The sequence below is a fragment of the Haemaphysalis longicornis genome, unplaced genomic scaffold, assembly GCF_048455015.1.
Source record: "Haemaphysalis longicornis isolate Haplotype H1 unplaced genomic scaffold, Haemaphysalis longicornis Haplotype H1 scaffold_10, whole genome shotgun sequence".
Taxonomy (NCBI): domain Eukaryota; kingdom Metazoa; phylum Arthropoda; class Arachnida; order Ixodida; family Ixodidae; genus Haemaphysalis; species Haemaphysalis longicornis.
The window spans coordinates 152,576,689-152,602,959 of record NW_027526204.1 but is presented as its reverse complement, the minus strand read 5'-3'; the positions used below and the strand labels follow the sequence as shown (position 1 = coordinate 152,602,959).

Here is a 26,271-nt window from a genome sequence, read left to right as displayed (position 1 = left end):
CGCGACGGGGCGATAGTTCTGGGGCGCGCTGGGGATCTCGTTCAACGTGTCGCTCGCTTCATATTTTCTGCATTTTTCCAACGATAACTGACGGAGGCGAAACTGAAATAGTGTGAGAACATATTAATTGTCGACTAGATAAATAGTGAACAGAAAAACGATATTTTCGCATGGTGCAGCCATTATTTTACTGATATTTTTCTCTCAGGAGGATTTAGGGAGGAAAAAATTGCGTGCAATTTTTTTATTCGAGCGCTCACTTCTACTATTACTTTTCAAAAATATCACGTGCTTGTAAATTTCAGAAGATTATAAAAAACAAAAGGATAAGCAGCCAAAACAAAAGGTCCTGCCACGCTGTCGGGACGCTTCTACAGTACAATCTTCAATTTTAAAAGTGCGTACCGATGCGGAGTGCGAACAGCGGTAATGAATGAATGAAACTTTATTAATGATACGGGGGGCTTTTTAGCCTAGTTGGGGAAGAGAGAAGAAGGGAAAGGGAGTGGGGTGGCCGTCAGAGTCGTCCGGTCAGGTCTGCCGCTCGCACGAACTCCCACAAGGAAAGGATCGTGCTCGTGGCGTCCAAGTGAGGGGGCGGGATTTTTCCATTCTTCCAATGAGGTAACGCCGGCGCCCTTGTGCCTGTTCCTCAGCGGTGAAAGGCCGGGGCAGTCCCACAGTAGGTGCCTTAACGTTGGAGAGGCACCGGTATTGCATGTCCAGCACGTCGCAGTGGCTGCCTGGTCGCCCTCCTTGTTCTCATCGGTGATGTCCGCCTGTGGGTCACCGCCACAAGCTCTTTTGGATGCAGCGTGTGCTCGCCACTTCGCCAAATAAAACAAGACCGAAATGCGGAGGGGACAGAGGGGGATGCCCCACTCAGAAAATTTCGGGGCCCGTGATTCAAGTAGATAAGCGCGCAAAGCCGGCATCAGCGTGCGGCAGCACAAGTGATTTTGCTAAGAGGCAAAGGTGGTTTAATCAGCGCCAGACCAAGACAGACAGGCATGTTGAAGAAGAAGAAGGCGTAGGAGCGCCGCCTGGGGAACCCTAAACAAACTTTAAACTATTTTGCGTAGTTTCCAAGAAGCGGCGCTGGCCGGCAGACATGAAAGGCTACAGAGCGGGGAAGGGTAGGAGAGAGCAGCAGGAGAGTGGCTGTTTGGCAATTTTTGTCGGAACGAGGACGTTGTCGGAACAAGAAAGACACGTCATAGCGTACGCCCCTGGTTCGTTCGTCCTCATGTTGTCGTGCGCATGCGCTCTGTACAGTAGAAGTCTTGAATGTCGAAGCTGCTGTAGGTGATCACTGACTATTCGTGGCCCGGCCGCATGTTTCCAAACGCTTCGCTGCAGAAAGCACCCGCGTGACACTGCGCGTGCTATTGTTTAGAGCGCCTGCGAGAAGGAGCCCATCGTTCGGGCTGTGTGGCCTCGATGTAGAATACTAGAGTACTGCCGTTGGCGGGTTGGGTTCGAGCCCCAGCAGATTTGTCTCTTTTTTTTTTATTATTGCTTATCTTTCTTTTTCTAAACGCAAATATACTTGTTTTTGTTTATAATATGGATTTGGTATGTTTTAGGTCACTTTAGGTTTGGGGCGCAGCCAATGACGACATTTAATTACCGTTCTGCATCGCGCGAACAGACATGTCACGTGGGTGCTGTGTGCAGCGAAACGTTTGGAAATACGCGAACCGGCCGCGGATAGTTCGCCCGGCCGAGGAAGAGGCCGCGCTTCGAGAGGCTCGGCGTGCGAAGCATCCGTTAGAGGCGATAATTTTTAGAGAAGAAAAACTGCGCATGTCAAAGACAAGATTAGTACGAAGGGGGCAGGACGGGCCTTTGTGCTAGTCTTATCTTGGGCGCGCGGTTTTTCTACTGTTAAAATGTACCAACTAGCCCAACAACTTGCTGTAGAGGCGATCAGTCGCACTTGCAGTGTGGCGTACGAAAATGTCGACCAAAACGATGAGCTCGCTCTGGCGTCGCTCAACATAAGGTCGTTGAAATTCCATGCAGCCGACGTCAACCACGACGCTACAACGATAATAAAACTCAGCTTTGTGTCCGTCAATGATCACTTACAACAGCTTCGCCATTCAAGTCTTTCGCGTGAGTGCAATTAAGCTTCCCTGAATTTTTTCGTATGCCGCGGGCTACGCGGCGGTAAGCGTGTGTGAGATGTGAACCGCCGTTTAAGTTACTCTTCTGAATTTTTTACATTTCCTCAGCACATTTTATTAAGTCGTGTCCCCGCCGCAGGTTCCGCTCATATAGGCTTCCACTTGCTCTGTTATCTCTGAGCCGCAGTGCTGGTGGCGGGATGGAAGTGACCTCCTTGAAGCATGTAAACAAAGGTGCCGTGTAACGCAATGCACGCATCGACTGCAAGTGAGATTTGTGCGCCATCAAACGGGGCGTTTCCCTGCCGTCGTAAGGATCTCGCCTAGAGTTTGTACATCAACGACTAACCACCGCTCGCGATGGGCGAACGTAAGGGGTCAGCGATTCAGGCCCCAAACATCATTAGCGAATAGTGAACGCATAACCCCCGTACTATCGGTGCGTTGTTCTTCTCTTTTCATTCTTATGCCTAAAGCTCGAACTTGTATATTGAGAGTTCTAGGTTGTGGGCATTGTCGCTCCGCTAATCGCTCGGCCGGGTCGCTCGACTGTGTCTGCGGTGCAGTCGGGTCGGGTCGTACGCGTTCCTGCCGGCCAGTTGCAGAGGGTTGGCGATTTAGGCGAGCGCACTGCCTCGAGCTTCGAGCGGCCGCTTTGTCTCTCTGGGAGCTAGACTGGATGTCGCCGACGAGCAGCGAAGGCAACGGCGACCGTAAGAACCGAACAACCGCAATGGAAATGGGCGAAGGCGATTAATGACGCAATGCGAGTCGCAGGGAAAGAATTCCACTCGAGGAACAAACTCAAAGCACATCATCGACTGCATGCGACGACGAGGGTCTGTCGAAATTCCTCCTCGCTTTTGAGGCGCTATGGGGTTCCTTTGCCGCGTGTGCACGTCCTGCGCTCCTACGTTCTTAGTGGGCCAAGCACAAGGACGACTTCAATGCCTCCGGCAACGCGCTTCCTTTACGCACTTCAGTCATCAACTCATCATAGAAACTTCTCGTGCCGCACTAGGCCTTTTGGGCCTTTTCGAGCGTCGTATTACTTCGACACCGATTCTTAAATTACTTTTCCGCAGATGGGGCTTCGTTGTTCTTCATTTTCCTTGACCCGTACCCGCTCGCTGTAGCATCTCGGTGATTTCAATAGCATCTTTCTGCCTTCGCCTGTCCCCCTATATTTTTTTTAACGTTGCCAGTTTTTACTTATACTCTCGCTATCCCCTGCATTGTTCCTGTCAGGTTTTCGAGTTGTGCTTTCATTTCGCTGGCCATATGCCCAGCTCTGCTGTGCTTGCCCCGTTGCGAAAAAAGGCTCGTCGACAGAGGCAAGTTTCGAATTTCAGCGCGTCCTGCGCTGGAAACACGCGTAGCCTACGTTCGCGGCCGAGCTACAAGCTGCGGCTACGAAACACTGCATTTTGCCGCCATGTTCGTTAGATTCCCACCGTTTATTAATCTAAGAAGGAAGCATCTGGCCCTCACAAAAATAGAGAACAACCTGCGCAGTGGGTGACCTAATTTTGTACTTCATGACGTCATTTTGGTATCTGCATGAAATTAACATAAAGCGCATTGGAATTCTTTAGTTTCGCATCACCCGGGGTGCTGTCATTGAGGTGGAGCGTCTCAGCACACCCTTTTGCTTTCCCTTTCATCTTCCGCGACAATCAGCGACGATTCGCGTTTCTAATGTCCCTTGACCTGCAACGTTAGAACTATCGAAAAAGGAAGGTACTGACAGAAAAGAAAAGTGGGTCACGGACTTCTCAGGCATTGTAAAGTATCCTGGCACGCAAATACACGTCTCACCCATCTTTGTCTTCGTTCCTGAATCTTTTTATTTGTTCAGTTCCTTCTTCTTGCTTTTTCCTTTATAAAGCCGTCGTTGTAAGACACGACAATGGCCCAACTCATCCCTCTCTTGTTTTCCCTGTGGAGCTGAAGAGCCCGGGCAGACCGCCACGAGAACTTGAAAGAGAGCCCTGGCTCAAGCTACACAAGTGCACCTCGTACGAAATACATTGCAGTGAATACATAACACTACCCGACAGACACAGAATTGATCCAAATTACGTTATGCTCGCCTTAAAATTGGGAAAATTGTGTTTTGTAAATAACAAAAAAGTATTTTCGCCTCTATTGAAACCATGCATTCCCACATCGGTCTCCATGCACATACAACAGGTTAACGGTGCCTGGATGCTCTCAAAACACAAAAACACGCGTATTAGAAATGCGTTTATTCTTCCCTAACTTGAGAGTCTTCTAGCCTTAGCTGCCAATGAGCGGCGTACTAAACAACTTCTTACAGCACACCCTGAGAATAAATACCACTGGAATCTGAAGTAGCATACTTGCAGGCTCGTGGCGTGCATTGTAGTGACAAGTGAAAGGCGTAAAGTGCACACGTTTCCCACGCAGTCTTGCATGTGCAGCCATGTATAATGTGCTAAACATGAACATATCATGTACTATTCGACCCATATAGGCCCAAATCCATAACGACGTTGGAGCCTTCCCGAAACAATCACAGAAAAACAAATGCGCAGTTTATGGTGCTTTATAAGGCACATTGCACTTCATAGTTTAGGATTACTTTAACACCCTTGAGCTTGCGTTATTGTGCACTGGAAGTCGTGCTCATTGTTGCCGCTCTGACAATTGGCCTGCTGCCTGCAATAGGGAATAAACTTTTTTCGCGACCATTCGCACACCACAGCGACTGATGATAATTCAGCCCTCACAAAATGAAATAAACTGTGTTTGGAAGCGCTCACGAGGACAACTACAAAGGTTCCTCTCAGCATCTGCAGCAATGCGTCCCTCCTCAGAACTGGGAGAGCTTATTACAGTCCATTCACTTAACGAACCAATTCCGACTTCTTCGAACCGCAGCCCAAGGAATACAAATCCTAAGCAGCACTAACAACACTTCACGTATCGAACTAAAACTTTGAACTGGCAAAGGTGTCCCACCTGAACGACGCGGTTCGTGAACACTTAAATGGCGCACCTTTGCCGCGCGACATGGATACTACAAGAATTGAAGACAGATGCCAGTGAAGAGTCGCGTTCCTTGAAAAAAAAAATTACGCCATCTTCCCGTGGGGAACCCTAATGAGGATGCGAAGCATCATGGGGGTTCTGTGTGGTTCCAGTGTGTCGCCGTTATGTTGAGTGATCTGGTGTTTAGTAGCGCCAGAGGGAATTCCGCGTCCGGGTCCACACCTTTGGCTGTTGTGTTACGGTACTGTTGTGTTACGGTTGTGTTACGGTGAGAAGGCGGTGGTTCTCGAGGCGCCGAAACTCGTCCATCATGTTCTTGTTAATGTTGTCGTCTCTGTGGTAGAATCGGTAGTCTCCGTCAGCGTTGGTGAGGTAAAGGTTGTTGACGTTGGTGCACCGGCTGAGAGCAACGTACACGCCGTCGTCTTCGCAGCTTTGTCTTCTTCTCCTTCTTCTTCTTCAGCGGTTCCCCTACGGGAAGATGACGACGGTGGTTGAACGCGAAGCTATCTCGTGATGGATTCTTTGGTTGGCCAATCCCTAAGGGCATCCTGCCACAATCATCATCAGAGGCGCTGCGGACGGGGCACGGACGCGGGACATCCGCCCCCCGAGCAAGAGATGCTTCGCATCTAAAATAGTCTTCACTGTTTGGAAAAAGGCTCCCGCCGTGCTAGGCAACCTAAACGAAATCTCGACGGACAGAGTGAACCAGCACTACCACCAAACACCTGACATCATTTGTACATCTGGATACGCTGGCAATGAAAGAAGTGACTCGCTCGCCCACCCCGCGATAAGAAATGGCGCGCCGGACATCCCTGGTTCAACAGCTTCTCCGCCGTCCCCGAACGCTCATATGCAACTCAACAGGAGATCGTACCACCCTCCAAACGCCAGTCTAAACAGGCAGCAGGTATGGCCAGTGTGGCAAGCCCAAACACGAGCCTTGCCAATATCTGCAAGGGCTACAAATAATTTACCCTTTCTTCGGTGCGAAGGTTACGTGCTCTGGGGCTTCCCTGAGATTATGCCCTACCTTACTGTGGACTGTCAAGCCACATTACGCGCCCAGCCCGGGCAGGCCTGGCTGAATCCGGCGACTACCATATCGGGCCCGTTCATCTGTAAAGCCGATGAAGGAGCTTTAGTTCTGAGCTTCCACGGATAAGGCCACCTGGACAAGGATTTCTGGCGCAGTCCTGAGTTGAATAAAGTCTAGTCCTTCCCCCCTCTCTCTCTCACTCTCCCTCGACGTCATTTGAAACGGCAGCAGCTCCCGCTCGCAAAGCACACAACTCATTCGCGCCGCAATTATGTGTCTCTTGAAATGACGGACGAGTGCACCAATTTGAACGATGCATAAGATGTGGACGTGCTTCTTATAGCTAATGGGGACAAATGCGCACATACCGAACCCCGTTGGGCAACCCATCTCTCCTTGAATCATCTCAGAGCGGCAGCTGCAGTGCATGCCCCCTGCGAGCCGTTGTTCACAAGGCCGGCAATGTGGAGGTCAACTCCGCAGGCGGGTGCAGCAAGAAGCGAATTGGGCGCGTTTCAAGCCAGCTCACGTACGGTACTTGGGTTACGTATTGCCCACACATGTCCACATTCAATGTCGCACTTAAGTGTATCCCTCCGCCCTCCTTTTCTCCTCTCCTTTTCGTTCTTTTTACCTCCTCTTTCTCGAACAGCTTGCGTTCCGCAGCCTTCGCCTTGAACGCTCGATAAATAAGTCATTAGATCACGCAGCCGCACGCATAGGCTGCAGCAGGAAACTATAGTCAGCGAAAAGGTATACTATGCGCTCTGGATGCGCGGTGACTCATGCAACTTCTTGCACATTTCACAACAGTTTCGCTATAACTTCCCGCAATGAGCTGCAATTCGCGAAGAAGACGCTGAAATAAAAAGAAGAGAAAATTGCATTGCGTCGGCTTCATTGTGATATTCGATTGATAAGAATTTTAGATAACTTCACTGTTTATTCGGTCCGTGTTTCGCATGGTCGTGATGGCAACCATACGAAATTCAGAGGCCGTAACTTTTTTTGTAAACCACTCACTCAACTGTAGTTAAAGCAGGTGTCCTTGCAACACCCACCGAACAACCTCATAAAGATCGCTTCCACCCTGACATCGCAAAAAGAGGCCCACAGTCGCCACCAGCTAAGACGGAGTTGGAAGAATCGCGGCTGTGATTAACTAGACGCGTCATGGCTCTATTGACCAGGCCGCAGTTTTTCACGAATTAAAAGGTTTCGAATGAGAATAAGGCAACTTATGCGGCATTTATTTTCATGGACATAGCTAAAATGCAGTTTTTTAAAGCCTGCGTTAGTGTTAATGCCAGTAGCTCTGTGTTGCGCTCGCTCGTCTCGGCAATCTTTTTTTCTTTGTGCATTACTCGAAATGAGTTTACCAACCAATGTTTTAGTATTTTTCCTTTTCCAATTTTCTACTTATCGTTTTCATGACACACGGCAATCCTGAAAATTGAAATGCGCTCTCTTAGTTTCATACCTGCGTAAGAACAACCTTACAGGGGAACATACGTATTTATTCCTCTCAATTTTTTTAAATTGATAACTTAGTATTATTCAAACAGGGCCGCCGATCGCTCGCTTGCAATGCAAAACAACAAGCGTGTTTAGAAATGGAGATATTCCGCAGTATCCCAGCTTCTAAAACAAAGCGCAAAATTTCAAACGGGACAAGAGATTGAGAGACACGACACAAAGCGGCAGAATATCTGTTGTCTCCGTCGTAATTCTGCGCTTTCTTTTAGACGTATGCATGCCTTACCAACTCGCCCGAGCTACCCGTTGCCCATTCCCGCTTTTTTTTTTTCGTTTTTTATTGTCACCCAGCATTTTATCACTCAGCTTGAAGCTGCAGTTTTTGAGCAAGATGTAAGAGTACACCCCGACACCTCACCCATTGTGCGCTAACACAACGAGGTTTCTTCATGGTGCAGCCCATATCCAAGCGTTCTGTTCTCCTCTATCCCACGGAAACAGGAAAGCGCGATGTCGGGTCCCGATTTGTAATTTCGTCAGCAGTCAGCTTTTTCGGGGCTGGCGGGAACTTGGGTTTGATCAACGGTTTCCAGAGCTGGAGGAGATTTTTCTCGCCAGTGACGAGTGACGCCTCTGTTAGTTCCCTTTTCCTTCGATAGCGCAAAAGTTTTTCCAAGTTCAGCGTTCGCAAGCTTGTCGATCCACGACGACATCGCACAGGAGCATTTCCTCAGCGGTAACACTTCGCTGCTTCACAAGGTGTTGTTTGCCAGGACAGCGATCGTATTCCACCCCTTCGGATCGCGCCTCCGGGCTCCACTAAGGAAGTTGCCTTCCCGACACAAATGTACAGGCTCCTCTTGCGGTGGCGGCCGACATTTCTTGCTTCCAGCCAGGTTGGGGGATGGAGGCAACCACGTCTCACTTATACTACTTTACCTTCCGCTTGTCGTTTCCCCCCGGTGTCGCTTTTTTTATTTACGACATCGGAAACTGCTAGCGTTCGAAGTACCTGTGTAGTGAATTCATGCGGAAATGGCGCCTATGACGTTGCATTTTTTTTACTTTTCGTGTATTTTTTTACGGACTGCAATAGCTGCGATAGAGTGTTTACTGTGAGCCAAACTACTTTTATTGTTGTTGCTGTTTTCAGTAGTTAAGCAACAACAAAAATTTACTGCTTGTCGCGAAGGGTTATTGTCGTTATTTGTGCCATTCTCATTCACATCATCATCGTCGTCGTTACAACGTCACTAGCCTGCTGATTTCCAGGCGAGGACGAAGACGACCTCTCGCATAGACTTCCTGTAGTGCGCCGTACGGATCCATTCCGCACTTTTTAACACGCACACGTCGCTGCTGGTGCAGACACGTTCCAACAGTTTCTTGTGATGATGAATTCGAAGAGAATGCTTCCCGTGTTTCTCAACTACTGAGCAGTCTGTGGATGTGGCAGTTTATTCTAGTAACGTTGGATGTGGCAGCACTGCGCAGCATGACCGGCGACCGTTTTTCGGTTGCGCTGCGCAGACCAGACGCAGCCCCAGCCGAAGCGATCGCTCAGCTGTCCGCACCTCTCCCCTTCGGTCCCGACGCCTGCCCCGTCAGTGCGGAACCACCTCGCCCGTGCCAGCCTTTCATCGCCGCGTCGGCGCATCTCGCGCTCGTCTCCGCCCTTTCGCCGGCCGCGCCCCACGACGTCTGGCGCCCTCAACGCCGCCGGCGTTGCCCTCTGCGGACGTCTCAACAGCGCCTCGGCTCTCTTGGAACACAAATTGCGCTCGCGTGAAGGGTACACACGGTCGCGGACAGCTACGCAGCCACAAATAAGGAAAAAAAGAAGCCTTTGTAAGAAAAACCGACGGGGCGGGCAAGGGTACGAAGTATCTACATGCGAGGAAGCCGCTAGCGGCGACCCGTTATTTTCTTCCGACAAGCGTCTGCGCGCTAAACAAGGGTCACAGCTTGGCTCGCCGAGCGGCGAATGTATCGGGTAAAACCCTGTTGTTGTTAGCAGATACAAGGTTTCAAGCTCACTCTTCGTGATGAAGCTGTCAGGTAGGAATAAAATGAGCCGAGAAACCGCGTCTTCCGGCCGCTTACTCGTTGGTACAACGAGCGAGTGGAAGCGGTACGCCAACAGCAGGAAGAAAGGATAACGTATGAAGTTGCCGATTACAGTACCGGGGAATTGCGTGTGCGGGTGTACGTCATACTCTTGCGGAGATTATCGCTTGTCTTCCCGAGTTGAGCTCACCCTTATCGCAACGTGGGGCGCTAGCTTCGCAAACCCACCCTCGTGCCAGTGATTTTCGCCTTGAAAACCGGTGGAACAAGGGGTTAAGTCTCAACACGTGAATGCCCTTCGAACCTTTCCCCCATTTTTTTGTTTGGTGCTCTGCTGCAAAGGTGCGTACTAGCTCGCAACGCCGCCCAAGCATCCGAATATGGGTTTCACTGAAAATATTTTGTGATTTTAAAGACTTTTTATTTGTCACATATACATATGACCTAGCTGTGGAAATGTAGCGGCTTTGAAGCTCCCTGCCGTATATACTTTGGTTAGAACGCCGATGTATTAAGCAGCAGATTTTGGTGATGCGCGTTCAAAGCACTACGTCACTCATTCAGCATTTTCCAAGTAATTTTAGCACTATGAGCATGCATTTTCAGACTACGCCGATTTTCATTCATAATCTTGGAGTCGCAAACTTTCCCGCAAGAAAATTCCCTATAGCTGTACAACAGCACCCGCTCAGCTCTCCCTTAACGATACAAAATTTTGGCAAAGTCCGCTTAGTAGTCCCTGTAGTGCGCCTCTGTCCTATTATACACGGTTTGCGATCCGCTGAAACATGCCCTGCGTTCTTGCATTTTGTCTTATAGAGCTTGAAAAGAGAAGTCTCTATCCAAGTCTGCGAAGTGCCGAAACTACTCGCGCACCCCGAGGCATGCCGCAGCGGAGGGCTAAGGGGTAGTTTCGACCAGTGTTTGTCTACTGTGAGCCTGCCGGCACCCTTTCCGGGCTTGCAAAAGCGGGGACCCTACGATGAAAAATGCTCATACGTTTGGGCTTTACCACATAATTGCGATGCCCCACAAAAAGCCGACTTTAAGTGCGCGCTACATGAGGAGGCTAAACGTTCATGCCTTGCGGCGGAGCCAACGTTTCTATGGGTTGGCGGCAAGGTCTGGCTAAGAAAAGAAAAAGGACTGCCGCGGAGTGACTCACGGACCCCCTGAAGTGTCCTCATGGACCCCTTAAAGTCCGCGGACCCTCATTTGATAACTCCTGGTTTAGACCAGTCACCTAGGGATCTTGAGCGTGTGCTAAAATCGGGTTTTACAGGAGCTGCGGAATAATTGGAGTTACGACTATTTTCCACCACCGTACGCCCGACTACTGCAATTTTTAGAGCTGCAATGTCGCTTACTGTAAGTAAGCCACTGTCTGAAACTGCACCGACACGGTGGCTAAGTGGTGTTGTGCTGCCAAGTTTGACGACGAGTGTTTCATCCCCGTCCCGGCGGCCGTTTTCCTGACGGAGGCGAAACACGAAAACCGCCTGTGTCGAGATTTCGGCGCACGGATTCGAGATTTACGCTAATTCCGTAACCATACGAAATTTCGCTATGCATGCTACATTAGAAACGCATTTAAAGGGACCCTGCAACATTTCCGATAAATGTTATCACTCTGTCCCTCGTGCCTGGAAGCACGGCTAAATCATAGTTATCGCCAGCACTGAACGGCACCGTGTGATTTGCTCGTCGCAGCTGATACGACCTTGCCGTTTCTGCTTTGCTGTTGTGGCGATTTTTTTTTTTTACTATCCCATGCGTGTGCTGCTGCAACGGAAAGGAAGCCGACCAGTGGCCCCAACCATAGAGTTTCTTAGTAAGTATACTAGAGAGGAAACTGCGTCTCGTAAGCCATGTCGTCATGGGGGTTCATGGGAAGACCTCCTTTTTGGCTTGGGCTTGGCATGACAATTGGATTCTTAAGCGGTTTTTGGGATTTGCTTTCTTCACTATGCATTAACACGTTTAGCAGCTACAGGGAAGCCGAAATCCTCCCGTTTCTGTGGTAGCCGTGTTGGCCGTGTTCAGTGAAACAGCAGGCAATGCGTGATCGCACCTGACGTTGCTCACGCCGCAGTCGAAGGACGTATGACTGTGCGGGTAATATGCCGCCGCGAAATTTGTAACCGACGAAAAGAAACAAAACGTACTTCGACGAAGACAAGATACGGCAGATACGGGCGCTTGTATGCGTCTTATCTTGTCATCGTCCACGACTGTTTGACGCCACGTTTTCTTTTTTCTTGTTAAACTAGCTGGCGGTCGGTGCACCGGTTCACCACGAAGGCAACGTTTTCATAGGCACGCTTAAAAAACTTTCGAAACTCTTCAAACAACTTATTATTTGAAATAATGGTAAAATAATAAAATCACAGTCTGTAATAGGTTACCCCCCAAATATTAACATTGTTCGTAACTACAACCTTGGCCTGCGGAATAGCAGGCACAACCGTTCTGGCAAAAGTACGCTGTACCTCCCTTTTTCTTAGTTTTAAAACAGCCTGTTTTATTTTCCACTTACATAATTGCACACTATTCGTCGCGTTTTTGTGGCACGTTTTTTTTTAATTTGCGGTCACTAAAACGTTTCAATCCAAGCCAATGATGAAACTAAGGCGAGCGCTATGTATAATGGCGGTCCATGACGACACAGACAACCTTGATGTGAGCTGCATCGACGCTAGCGCCAGATTCCTCTCTAGTGTATACTGTAAGAAACTCTATGGCCCCAACATCTCTGGAATGACGTAATTCGAACGCTGAAACGACGCCAAGATTGGGAAGGTAGAAACTTCTTTTGAGCAAGTTTCTAAGTTATCTGGTGGGCGTACAGCAGTATTTTCGGCTGAGGTACTTTGGGACTCCCTATTCTAAGTACTGGATAATTTTTTTACTACAGTCTGAAGTCACTTGTTATTAAAGAAAAAAAAATATGAAAAAAAATGTTGCAGGGTCCCTTTCTTCGCAGTTTTAAAACGAAGCTTTCTTTTGCAGCGAACACTGACATTAACTGCGCATGGTCGTGCAGAGCTGATTTAGAAATGAAATATAAATCTATTGGAAAACATGTGCAAAATTGTACGATATTTCTGCCTGCTATTCTTATTACATGTGATTTCCATCGAGAAGCCTTTAAAGCGAAGCTGTAGTATTCTCACTGATGGCGTCTGAAACATGAAAACACCCTGCAGGAAAGCCAACTTTCTCTGACGATGATGATGAATGATCTTGGGCGAAGTAAAAGAGAGAGAGAAAAAAAAACGTTTCAGTGGCCGTAATCGAACCTGGGTCCCTCGCGTTCGGACGCCGGCGTCTATCCGATTGCTACATTTCGACATGGTCGAAACTCAGTCCAAACTCAGACGACAACCAGAGAACCCGTCACGAGAAAGCTTCGCGTTCTACCATCGTAGTCGTTTGACGGATGGGTGCACGGTTTTGTTGTAATAAAGAAGAGACAGGAGGTCTCAATTCACCTGTAGTTACCTAGTACAGGAGTATCTTAGCATTGGAATTGCATTGAAGGACTCTGGTACCGTTAAACTCCGAACTTCGATCGGGCCTTCCGTGTGCGTGCGGTTCAGGTTATGAACGCGCTGCGGACACGCGTACCTTGACACCGGCACTCATTGTTGGGGATGGCGGCCCGTTGCTGCTGCGCTTATTTCGCTGGCTCTCTCGGCGGCCGGCAACAATGGCAGGCGAGAATAGCGGGATGGGCGAGGCCGTCCCTCATAACACGTATTCCGACTGTCTCCCGGGCCAACTTCCGCATAGCGGCGTGAGAGGGGCGCAGGCGCCGGATGGCCATCATATTCGCTTTCAGGCCTGACCCGACCGCCGCCGCTCCCCCCCTCCGCGGGACACGGGGCGGCACGCGGAGAGGCGCCAAACGCGCAGGCGGTCGCCAGAAAGAAAGAGGGCGGCAAGTATAACGCTCAGGGGACCACGTGCGCGGCATCGTCCGGGTGGGTTTACAGGGGCACGTGCCTACGGTTGGAAGAAAGCCGCCACAGAGGGTCACGGGCTAACATCGCCTGAAAGTTATAACTCGCGTACTCCTGTTGCCCAACTGAGGACCTTGTAGGAACGGACGCGGATAAGCCTGAAATGCAACCGAAAGGAAAAATACAGGTGCCACACTTAGGAACAGAGAGCGAGCATGGTGAATTAAGGAAGAGACTCATCTGGAGACCATACTGGCTCAAATTAAGAGGAAGAAGTGGGTGACAGGAGGAAGCCACGAGGTTGCGGAGGGCAGACCACGCCTGTACGTTAGGACTGGTGAACGAGGGACGACGAAAAGCACGGGGACCCATATTCAGTCAACATCACAGAGGCAGCACAGTAAAAAGACCGGTTAGTGGCTTCAAGGCGACTGTGCCCTCTACGCGAAGCAACGGTATCACGCACGATTTTACACCTACAAGGATGAGGTAAGGTTCTACGGTAGATGCACCAGGCTTACGCGGGATAAGAGCGGTTGGGAAGCCGTTGAAAAGGCTTCTGGAACACCAAGCGCTAATGCTGATGCCTCATCGGCGAGTCTGTCCAACCATGGTGCTGGTGTTATAGGCTGTCGCGGAAGGGCGTTTCGGGAGGGTGCGAGCGGAGGCAGTTGGCCCGTGGCGGGGACTCGGTGTTAAAAATGGCTATAATGATTTCAGGTAACTGCGGAAGGCAGGTTATTTTAAGGTGGAACGTTCTTCAATTAGTGGCTCAGCATTTCGTGGCCGCCCCTAGTCCTCACAGCAACAGGTGGTCAAGTGGAAAGCCAAATTGGACAGTCCTAAGGAATAGGAGGGGAGGAAAACGTCAACTGGAGAGTGGACCGGTGTCAAGAGGGAGGGAGTAACTTTCGACAAAGGTACGGAACATTCTGGAAAGTTCAGCGAACTGCTGGATACTGGTTAGTCGAGAGGCCGTAGAAAGGATGAGAGGACGTTGACCTTCTCTCGTCGACGTCAGTCGTACCCTGCGCTAGGGTCATCGTGGTTGAGGCGCTGGAGCCCGCAGCCAAGCAGTCCTCCAAGCGCAATGTCCATTATGTTAGGCAGACGGCCAATCGCGATCCGTACTTTGGCAGCTTGAGATACTGGATGAGCGGGGGTATGTTCCACATCTCGATCAGGCCTGCGTAAACATTTGCATAATAAATTTTGTTTATAAAAAGATTATAGCTGGACACCTTCTGCGTGATTTTATTATTCGGTAGTATTTAGAAAAATAAGTATTTTACTGCTATGCACTCCCGCTAGCCCCCCACCGCGGCCTCAGCCGTTCGATTTCTCGGCACTGCCCCCTTCCCTCGACTGCCCCTTTTGTATGCTTCCTGCGTCAGAAGCTGATGCTGAACCCCTGTTGTGGACTTGCGCAGCTTTTACAAACGCGCGAATGCGTCACCTCTGGCGTACAGGGTTCCATCCTGTGAGACCCCCAGATCTTAAACGTTGGATATGGCGGCCCCGGTACCGGTCTCGTCTCAAACTCTTGCGCGAAACGGGTGCAGCCTTGTACCTTTGATGACATTCACTAATTCCGTAGCGCAACATCTCGCAAAAAGAAAATGAAGAAAGAACTCTGCGGCTTCTCATGGCTGGATCCATCATCTATGCTGTTTTGTTTGATCTAAACACTAGGGTATACTTTGCCCTCCCCCCTCCTCCCCCCTCCGCACTGGAAATTACCGGGCTTTCGTACCAATTTTTTACGACCTCTTTATTTATTATGCTTTTCCCCCTGCTTGCCCCATTCCTCCTCTCTTTCTTCGTCCCCCCCCCACCACCACAAAGGAAAATACTGCACGCACCAGTGGCCCTTATACCTCCGTGTTACACCAGTGAGCTTCTCCTTGCGCGATCCTTGAGCTAACCCCAGTTTTTGTTGTGTAATGAAAAAGGTTAACCAAGCACCAACGTTTATCCGCCAGTGCACCCGCTAGCATCATATCGTACAACGGAGCTCTCCTGCTTGCGTACACAACACGATAGCTGCGCTACCCCCCTTACCTCCCTCCATACACTAGCCCAAGGAAGAGAAACGCGCGTTCGAAGTAACGCAGCCTCAACCGGTCCACGAGGATAATTGAAAGCCTGACCTCCCGGTCGTCGCTGGCCGGCCGGCGCTTCTAAATACTCCGCGTCGGCTTTCTGCTCGTCCGCACACCGCGAAGATGTTCCCTCTCGCTCATTAGTATTCCCTGCTCTCGCCTTCGACGCCGTCCCCTGCTTCGTCGATCCATCAAGCTCGGGCGTCGGGTACCTGCCTAGGTGACCGATGTGGCGAGAAACGGAGGGGCTAAACCGCGCCTCTTTACGCCGCTGAGCTGCGCGCTTGGCCCTCTGCCTTTTAATTCGCCAGCCCGCTGATTCCTTCGGGCCTTGGAGAGAAGCTTTGTCCCACGCGCATACTCCTAATCTAGAAGGTTTCCGTGCCATGTTAAAACAATGATTCAAACAAACCCCGCCGTATTTAATATTTACATGGGAGGCGAAGGGTCGGGTAGTTCTTTAAGCATCGGTTCTCTATTAAAGGATTAACTTCTAGACAACTGCGGAAGCCAACTCGTTGTTCTCACATGTTTAAGGAAGGGCATTTCGTCATGCCTGCTAACTTTTTGAATGGCGTAAGCTTATTACTGTTCCCCGAAACGGAAAACAATCCCACCGCTTCCCGTGTGTGCACCAAAGAGCTTTGCGACAACTTCAAAATTTTCTACATTTTGCGGTGACCAAGAAAACAGAATAGTAAGTGAAGATTCAGGACACGATAGATTATTTGTACGTCTTAAAGGACACACAATGCAACGCATTAATATTTCAGTGTGATACATTATGTTTTATGAGTCCTTACGTTTCGTGAACGTCGCATGTTTCACTGACGTCATGCAATTCAGACAAATGGAAGGCCGCACAACCTCAGTAAGCGGTATGCCCCGCAAGAAAAGCTGCAGCGTTAACTGTGTCCTGTTAAAGGTGCAACATAAAGGAAACTTTAAATTAAGCGTAATTAAAATGTTCCGGGTATTCCTTATTCGACTTACGGGGCGGAACCCAGAAGCCCAGGGACGCCAGCCACCGTCGACTGGACCTTAGCTCGTTCCTTTGGGTGCGACCATTTCCATTCTCGGTTGCGTACAGCTGTCGATGGCTTCGTTTTCGCGTTTCAGTGCATTTCTCACGGAGGACGTGGAGACAGCATGGAGGGAGACGTCGTCGCTACTTACTCATTCATGCGTGTCCTCTGCATTTCCCAGGCTGGTTCGCCATCATCTCCGAGGACGGCCACACGGCGGGCTACTTCAGCAGCCTGGAGCAAGTGGCGCTGGCGCACGTCTCGCACTTCCTGGCCAGGGAACCCCTGCAGGGCTACCGGCTGCTCGGATACAGCCAGGAGACCGGAAAGGCCGAGTACGGACGCACCATGGTGCGTACACTTACGCGACCCCCTCTCGCACCGTCTGCTGGCTGCATGCAGGCGAGCCCCGTGACTTTGGGTTAAAACTACTTCCGGCTTTAGCGCACTTGTGAAGAGAACTTCAGCCAATATCCTTTATACACCGGTACAGGCGATCCCAGCATCAGACGAAGTGATTACTAATTGATTGTAATTGCTCAACTGAACTTTTTCAAACGCTTTATTAAGCATTGACTTGACCCCTATGTTGGTGTGTTTAATAGACGACGGCGCCGCGAAGTGCCGCCAATTCCAGCGTCGGGTGAGCTTGTTAGAGCGAAGCGCCCTATGGCATGACATACGTATAGTTGACTGCGCGTGCACAGGTATCTGTGCTGCAGCGCCGATAGCGATGTTTTCCGCCTGCACTGCATACAACTGTGTTATTGAATCTCTTATGTACGATCGTCCAGTTATTGCTTTCTATACTGCTGTTCCATTCTAGTGCTTTTGTTTTCATTATGTTACCCTATAAATGCACAACGTCCACTGGAACTCCATCAGGCAGAATCCATAAGCCAGTCTTTCCGAAGCCTTACCTCAGAATAAAGAACAGAAACAACAACCGAATCCAGTCACGTTTTTACAAACTTGAACCAAGCAGCAAGAAACTAATCTGCTCTAACTCAAAAAAGAACGAGAGTCAATGAACAAATTATGGCACACTCTCTCCCACACACACACAAACAGCCACACCGAAAGCCAGCACTAACCACTGACCCAAGCGTTGTTTGCGCTGCGGAAACAGCGTTAGTCCAGTTTGATTATGGAAGCCCCCTACCTCCAAAGGCTGCAAAGATCCTCTTCTCCTAACCGCCTTGGTAAGCCTACAATGCATCTCATCGCCCCCTCCCGGTAACGCAGCGTGGCAGGCCGCTTAAGCCTGAGCTAAGGGTTATATGGCTGGCCAACTGCGAGTAGGGCTCAGAATCAGGGGCGTCGGAACGGGGGGTGCAGGGCATGAGCATCGGCAGGGAAAACGTATCGTACTCTGGAGAGAGGGAAAGGGCGAGGAGAAAGTTTAAATATGCTGGTTTGGCTTGGGGGGGGGGGGTGCAAGTGCCCATTTTGCACCCCCCTGCCGATGCCCGTCGTGCAGGGAGAGCGATGCCTCCCCCTCTTTTACAGATGGGCAGGCACGGTTCCCCGGTCAAGGGATGCCTGACGACAGATGCTGAGCTTCACACGGCTCCGGGAGGGTTAGCTTTAAGATCAGACCACTCCAACAGAAATCCCGGTGGCGCTTGCCTTTATGATTGCCCCAATTGTGAAAAAAGATGATTTCGGCGTTACGCGTTTCCAGCAGATATATAGTTGAAAGGCCTTCGTATGAAGCATTTGACACGCTAATCTCCGCTATCGAATATTTGATGCCTGCGGTATCGATCAAAGGATGGATGATACATTGGCTTCCTCCTTTGTATCGGGCTCATACTATCATGGCACTAGCCAGCTTCACTGGACGGTATCACAAATGTCTTGTTACACTAAAAAGCTCAGATTTCTTACGAAACCGTGGTTCACTAAGCGGATTGCACCAATCGTAAAATCGCTCACGCTCTGACAAGTTGTCAGCAGAGATATTAGCAGTGCGGCTATATATTACGAAGTATGAATGCGTCCGTATCGTACCACTGCAATTTTTCTAATATAAAGGCACACTCGACAATCAGAAACATTTGGTACAAAATAAAAAACAAATAACACGCCTTGCACACACGTACTTTAATAATATAACGCACATGGTTCGATCGACATGTCCATTTTAACGCATAGCATATCTTCAGTTTTCAACTGATCTGTGTATTTAACCCTCTTTCTTTGTTAATATTCATCGTGTAAGCCTTCATTTAGTAGTATGAAGGTGCAGGTCTCACAGTGTGTTCGCGGTTACGAGGCATGTGTAAATGTGTTGGAAGTGTGTATTGGTTTTGCAAAGTTGTTTTTATTTATTTTTATTTATTAAATATACTATGCTTTTCCTTGCGGCCATACCATGACACCTTGCCCACCTTGTCTGGTGGTGCCCTGCCATTGCCAGACGCCGTACACATGAGTGTCCCCAACCACACCCCGATACACGACAAAATGGTGCGCAACTGTAAACTGAAATTGCAATGCACAATTAAAAGCGGTCTTGCGCGGGTTGTTTGAGTGGGCCGTCCAACGATCTAACTGGTGAACCTGTCCGAACTTCTCACTCTATCGCGGTCACCATGAACTGGCCCATTCTTTCAATCAACTGGGAACTGCCAACATTTTTTCTTCTTATTTTCCCTTAGTTTCCCCCCATCATTTTCTTTCATCGCAACCAGTGGTCCTTCTTGTCCAATAAAGGTTCTATACGACTACTTTTGCAATGATAAATACAAAGGTGTAGAACCGTGCGTGATACCGTTGCTTCGCGTAGAGGGAACAGTCGCCTTGAAGCCACCGCTCTCCGGCATCTGTGATGCTGAATGAATGTATATTTGATTTAGTGTTTTGTTGGCGGGTTGATTGTAATTACGTATGTATGCTAGTCATTACAACGCCACTGTGCATCCCCTGCAGAAATACTCAAAGAAAACCCACGATAATGATACTAATATAATGATTATCATTATTGTTATGCTTTTGGTGTCATATTTCTCGCTCCCCCAGTGTTTCTGCATGCTCAGAATTGTCGCTGTCGGTTCAGAGACAGACGAAAGCGCCCCTCCCGCACCATTGGTGTGCAACGACCCTCGCCTATCGTCCCCCTCGCAGGTTCTCCCTGGCCAGGTTCTGCGCTTCCAGGGCGTGTACGAGGACGTGAACATCCGGCTGAGCTTCAGCCTGCGCTCCCTGCGCAAGCCCGAGGGCCGCTACGCCAAGTGCTGCCACGCGGCCAGCGGCGAGACGCTCTTCGTGCCGCTCGCCTCCCGCGGCAAGTTCTACTCGGTGGCCCGCCGCTCGTCGCGCTCCCCGAACCACGTGTTCCCGCTCCAGCAGCTGCTGCGCCTCGCCGCCGTGCCGCTCACCGTGCGCCTCGTCAGCGGCCCGCTGCCCAGGATACCCTGCGGATTCACCGGCATCCTCCGGCTAGAACATGTGCAGGTCCGTGTGAACGGCACCTGGTGCCACAAATGTCGCGCTTTCAAAGGACCCCTCTCCCGTGTCCGTTCAGTCACTTAAAAGTATCCTGAAAGTTACTGCTGCCGTAAGGCGAGTTCCGCTTTTTCAAGCTCTTTCGCACAGCATGCACCACCAAGTTGGCTTCTTTGCGCGTCACAAACGCTGTGCGGGAGAGCAACTGCCCGGAAACCATAGCAAGACAGTGCATGTCCGACTTCAGGGTGCGTAAAGAAGTTGCTTTGACAGCAATCAGAGGCCGAATTTTGGGTAAAAGCTGCTGTATCTATATGTTTGAAGGGCGCACTGTAGAAAATAAAAAAATGAATTTAACGCGAAGGGCAAGAAATGAAAGCTGTATTTGAGGCGACAGTTGCAGCTACTGAAGGGAGGAAAGGGGGTTTCGAGCTAAGCCAACAGCCATAAACCGGGTACGCACTGCTATTGCATATGTCGCAACGCTTAAAAAACGATGTCATCTGACGTCTTGGCCAACAAAACTACGTGAAACACCACCTCTTACGTTTATGTCTTGGGACATCTCTGTTCCGTCAGTAGTCTGAACATGGCATTACCATTCTCGCAGACTCAAGGAGACACGCTGTGATTCGCCTATGAACACCTTTAAAAGAACCACCGAAGAACTTTCTGGAGTTGCCTTTTTCTGCACAGCTTTCATGCCGAGCAGTGAATCCAGAGTCATGTCGAAGCCGCGCAATATTTTCTAATGCATTTTTTATTGCAATGTATTTATTCCGTGGAAATGTATTTTCTAGATTATAAGCACGTCCTTTTTTTAAATGGGGAGAGGATATTTGTGGGTTTTTTTTTAAGTTAAGATGGCTTAACTATGTCGTTCCTAAACCAACTTTCTTAACCTTCCGGTTGCTGAAATGAGGGAGGGTACCCAGAATCGGTGGGGTCCTAAAATCGAGAATATGCGCTAAATCTTACGTGGAAATCGCATCATGGTTTTGAGCGCAGCCTGGGGTAAGCTTTGAGATGGAACAGTGGGCAAAACAATTCGTTGTCCTCCATTTGAACATCCCACAGCAGTTTTAAGTGCTGTTCTACGAGGAGCAGGATCACGTGGTCCCGATATTTGAAAATGACTCGATGACCAGCCGTGCCCCTAAAATTCCGCCCCTCATTGCTGGCTTCACGTTATCTGCGCCGTAATGTCCGCTTCAGATTTCTGCATTAAAAAAAAAAAACACGGGCGGAGACGAGATACAGCCGAAAACTGATTTTGCTGGCTCCCTATGTTAGCGGTACGCCCCGCCCCGTCCCGCCTTCCTTTAGTGAAGAGTTGGTAACCCTAGATCACACAGGCAGGATTTGCTGCACACTGGGAGAAGGCGATTGCGATTTCTCCACACAACGGTGATGCCTTGGAGAATGTGACGCATGCGCGCCTGGTTCCCCGCAGGAGCAAGAGGTGGTGCTAGCCTGCAGCCTGCAGGAAGGCCGGCCCACGTTGCTCGAGATCGACCTGGGCTCCACCTTTTCGTTCGTGCTGGAGCGAGACTCGCGCAGGATGGCCAAATCGAGCCAGCTGTACAACCGCATGCTGCGCCACTGCCTCGACGACGCCAACCGCTGGCGCAGCGAGATCAAAGTGGCGCACCACGTCGTCCCCAGGCACAGCAGCCGCACACTCAGGAAGTCACTCTCGTCGGTTAGCAAGAAGTCCTCCACGTCGTTCGTTGACCTGCCGCTGCCTTCGTCGGGAGCGCCTACGCTCAAGTCCCAAATGTCCACGTCGTCCAAGAAGTCGACCGCGTCCTCCACATCGAGCAACCCGTTCAAGAGGCTCTGGTCCCTCCACAGGTCGTCGAAGAAGCCAAGTGCGGATGGCAAGTTCAGCTCCGGGGACGGTTCCGAGACCGCCGACGAGTTCGAGAAGTTCGGTGTTCTCCGGACTGACCGGCAGAGTAGCTCGTCGACGAGGTTGTTCGCGTCCACGACGGACCACATCTACGAGTCCATACCGCGGCCACGCGCCACGCGGACGCCGCGATACCTGCTCTCGAGGGACGTAATTCCTTTCAAGGGCGGAGAGTGCGAGCCGGCCGGAGACGACGGCTACGGCACGTCACACGTGGACAGTGACTCGGTGTACGATTCCATCTCGTAGTGCTCTTTCGTCTCCCTGTGTGTGTGATCGTAGTAGCCTCTCGGCTAATGTGACCCGGTGCTATGACAATGTTGTAGGAATTAGGGAAGCAGCTAGAAGCGAAGCCTGTCCGCTTCAGCGTTTTCCAGCAACGGAGGTCAGTAGAAAACGAAACCAGCGAAGCGACCGGCTGCCTGGGTGCGGCATCCAATGAAACTATCGCTGAAAACGTCTTCACGTTTGAACTATTTCCACGGATGACTTCATGTGCCTTGGCAATCAGCATCCGCTTAGCGCCCGAGTTACGACTGCAGTGCTGCTGTTGCAAGAGAGTGCTGTGCGCCGCGCTTTCCCACTTGGCTGATCAGAACGTACGCAGTTCGCAGTGCCTGATGTTACTTTGTAGCAACATCTTTGAGTTGCGCTAGCATCGGTACTGCCAATATCAGCGCAAGAGCGAAGCGCTTGTACTAGTGCATCTAGAGTTAGGTGTCCCTTGTGCACAACATGTTCTTCTTCAGCATCTACATGTACACCAACGCTTGCCTCGTCTGCTTCCATGAACATGGAGCAGGCAATGTGCCTAGGGACTGCTTTCTCCCTCGCACTGCCAACACCCCTGTGCATCCTCCAGCTCCAAGAGCACAATATTGGTGGAACAGAGTGTAGTTCGCACAGTGCGCAAAGTGATGGGCGACTTTGATTGGTGCGAGAAGCCGATGCCCAGTGCGAGACGAGTCTAGTTTGTGTCTGTACTTATATTTTGGAGCTCCGAATATAGTAAAAGCACGTAATGCAGGTGTTGAGACGTCTGCACTAAAACCTCTGTGTACAACTGTATCAAACAGCCATGTCTCTAATAACAGTCCAAGGGTGTGCCAGTGTTTGTTTCCATTCAGTCACAAGAGAAGCTAATCGCTAAGCGGCCTTAAAAGAGTAGAGACGCAAAGAGCTGCGTCCCCGTTTCTTTATGCTGCTTCGCATGCTTATCATAGTGATAAGGACATGCTTAAAAAGGAAAGGAAATAACGTAATCCACCCGAATTCCGCTACCCAAAGAGAGGAAGGCGTGAGGAGAACGGCCCTTTTCACGCCTCTTGTTCGCCGGATGAAGATAGTGACCACGTGGGCTTTCAAGTCTGCAATGACCATGCTAACACGCAAGAGCGGAAAGGGGCAGTATATGGCGTCATGTGTGTCCGTTGCTTCGCTCTGTTCTGCTGGCACAGTTCAGGTCTCATTGATGCCGATTTCAGGTCGTTTTTAATCTACAAGTGCCTCACACATGTAATAAAAAATTTGTTTAAAACACGTCCGAGCAGGGTCTGTTACAAACATTTGGTGAATTATTTTTCAGAATGCAGGTACAACTATATATTATATACTAAACTACGCATCGAAGTTGGCATCTGGTCTTTTAAAAATTGCCAGCCCCAAATGGTGTCAATAAAGGGTTTGTCAGAGTCTGAAGGCGTATTTTTAAAGGCGTTGTATATGAAACCTGGGAGGTTTCAAGAAAAATCATCCAGCAAGCATTCTACAAAAATCCATATCAGCCATTTCATCACCGTTGGAAAAGGCAACAATAGCAACTGTTTTCAAAAAATACATTTGACGGGCCGCTTCGTCTGTATTGCGAGAGCCCACCTGGTCACAGATGGAACTACTCGCTTCATGTATATTGCTGCACATCGAAAGGCTTGAAAAGCTGAACTTTGAACGTCGCAAATAAGGTTTCTAGCAGTCTACGAAGCCTTGAGCAGGCTTTTGGAACTGACTAGCCAAGCGTGTTGTGCTCACTTTGAGGCTGCGTGGTTCTAATAAATATCTAAAATTAATTGAGAGGTGTGCGAATAATCAAAACTTTGGATACCTTGCGTATGATGTTTAGTATTTGATTCGATTCGCAGTGCAGTTTTACGGGCTGAATAATTCGATCTGTTCGAATATTCGAAATAGCCCATAAAAGCTGGCTCTGCCGCACGACATGCAAACTTTCAAGCTTCACCGCACGGCGGATGTTCTTGGGTTGGCTTTTTGCACTACACCACAGTTGTGCAAAAAGACCTAACACGCGCGAGCCTTGCACAAAATTCTCGTGCGCGTTAACTAAAGTGGAACGTTCCTTGTGTAGAATTTATACGGCAAAAAAGGTGTCCCGTCGCTACAGTAACATACCAGGGGAATAAAAAGCCATCACTTGTTGGAAGCGCTCGCAGTTAGGCACTGAGCATACCAGCCTCTTTTCAATATTCGAAAACCAATCAAACATACTTCCTGTACTTACAGAATGTTGAGGAACCAAATTTTTGTTCCCCTGCTTTGCCATCGTCATATATATTTTAGAATTTCGTGCCATTTTATTATCAACTTATCTTTCTAGGGTGAAAGCCTTAAATCTCCATGTTTCAAGGACGCGCGTTGTGAGGCATAGAAAATAGGCGGTCCAAAAAAATTACGGGAGACGCTTAGAGCTTTCTGGAAATGTGAAGTCTAAGCCGAGTGGGAGCTTCTGTTGATGTGCTGTTGAACTTTCTGTTAAACCTAAGTGGCCGCACCCGTCACCGCTTGACCAGCGCCCCTCTGAAGCTCGTTCCGCTCTCTATCGCCAGGAGCACCCGGTTCACCCCTGGTGGCACCTTCGCATCTCGAGGCGGCTCGAGTTGCACGTGTGGCAGCGCCCAGCCTCCTTTGGCGCAGCTGTTTCTCTTTCCCGGCGCGTGCTGCGCTGCCTTTTCCAGGAGCCCTCCTGCAACCCTCTCACCCGGCGCGCGATCCACTGCTCACGCTCCCCGGCTCGTGCAACTTTTTCTGGGCGATTCTGCGTACCTAACGACGAGCTTTTGTGCTTCGCGCCTTCCATGAGACGTAAGAGGTGTTACGCTTTCGCCTCGAGATTTAAGGTTTTCGCTACTTATTGCCTCCTAAATGGATTGCTCTTCCACTGCTGTCACGGGGGGAGGGGGGAAGGGGGGGCATTTCCGTATGTGGTCGGTCTAGAAGGCAGAAGAGACATGGCGATCAATTCACGAAGCTCGCTTTATTCAACGCGTAGCGTGCTTTCCGGGCGTGTAATTTGCTTTACGCCGACAACCAAGTTCGCAAACCAAAGGTTGAGGTGCACGCGTCAACATAATCCTCTTATTTGGGAATTTCAAATCATGATTTTGGAGAGTTACCGCTCACTAAATGCGCTGAGCAGGTCTTCGAGCCTCGCGAGCACACTGCGTCAGTAGACTGAAGCCCCCTACTTTTAGCACTTCTCGTGGTCCCAGAGTACGAAAAAATTCCCCGCATTTCCCCGAGGGGAAGAATGTGAAAGTGCGAATGCACGAGTTGAATTTGCGCGGTTCGGTAATGTTCGCGAAAGAGAGATCACACACACACACACAACTACAAAGAAAGAAAGATGCATTTATTCACAGACACCTATTTGTGTTGTCGTTGTACTTGATTGCTAGAGCGGATCTCAGCTTTGAAATTTCGTGTCAGTACTCCTTTAAGCGGGTGCATTAGCCCTTCTCACGCCCGATTCTTGGCCAATCCCCCACGTGGGTGTGTGCCATGTCAGCGGCCTGGCAGCGCGCGCCCATCTCCCCCCGTTGCCAAGGAAGACGAGGAGCGCGCGCACCCGCAGCTGTTGCTATGCGGACGGCGGCGGACGCTTCAGGCTCGCTTAAAGGGGCCCTGAAAGGCATTTTGAGCACACTAAATGAACTAGCGCAATCGCTAGATTGGGTCGTCAACGTCACCTGTGCCAAGTATTACTCTTTTACGCGCAGCGGAAAGCTCACACTTTTGTTGCAAAGTTTGTCGCTTTTTTCTCACCCTTTCCTTCGTGTTTTTGGACGCCGCCATCT

The 26,271-nt window shown here is 49.9% G+C and overlaps 2 protein-coding genes across 4 annotated transcripts in view; one reads left to right on the top strand and one right to left on the bottom strand.

Moving 5' to 3' along the window:
• Window positions 1-23,874, top strand: part of LOC144159678 (uncharacterized) — a 98,684-nt gene extending 74,810 nt beyond the window's left edge. Inside the window, exons 3-5 of the mRNA XM_077691315.1 lie at window positions 17,003-17,172; window positions 19,951-20,280; window positions 21,725-23,874. Of these exons, the coding sequence (XP_077547441.1) occupies window positions 17,003-17,172; window positions 19,951-20,280; window positions 21,725-22,432 (1,208 nt within the window). The 3' untranslated portion in view covers window positions 22,433-23,874. The remainder of the gene's footprint in view (window positions 1-17,002; window positions 17,173-19,950; window positions 20,281-21,724) is intronic.
• Rps20 (ribosomal protein S20) overlaps window positions 1-26,271 on the bottom strand; it is a 59,215-nt gene that overhangs the window by 17,924 nt on the left and 15,020 nt on the right. The window contains exon 4 of one of the 3 annotated variants that reach the window (XM_077691319.1): window positions 20,201-20,240. The exons of the other annotated variants lie outside the window; for them this stretch is intronic. Within the exon in view, the coding sequence (XP_077547445.1) occupies window positions 20,216-20,240 (25 nt within the window). The 3' untranslated portion in view covers window positions 20,201-20,215. Of the gene's footprint in view, window positions 1-20,200; window positions 20,241-26,271 lie in introns of those variants that run through there. 3 annotated transcript variants of the gene reach the window in all.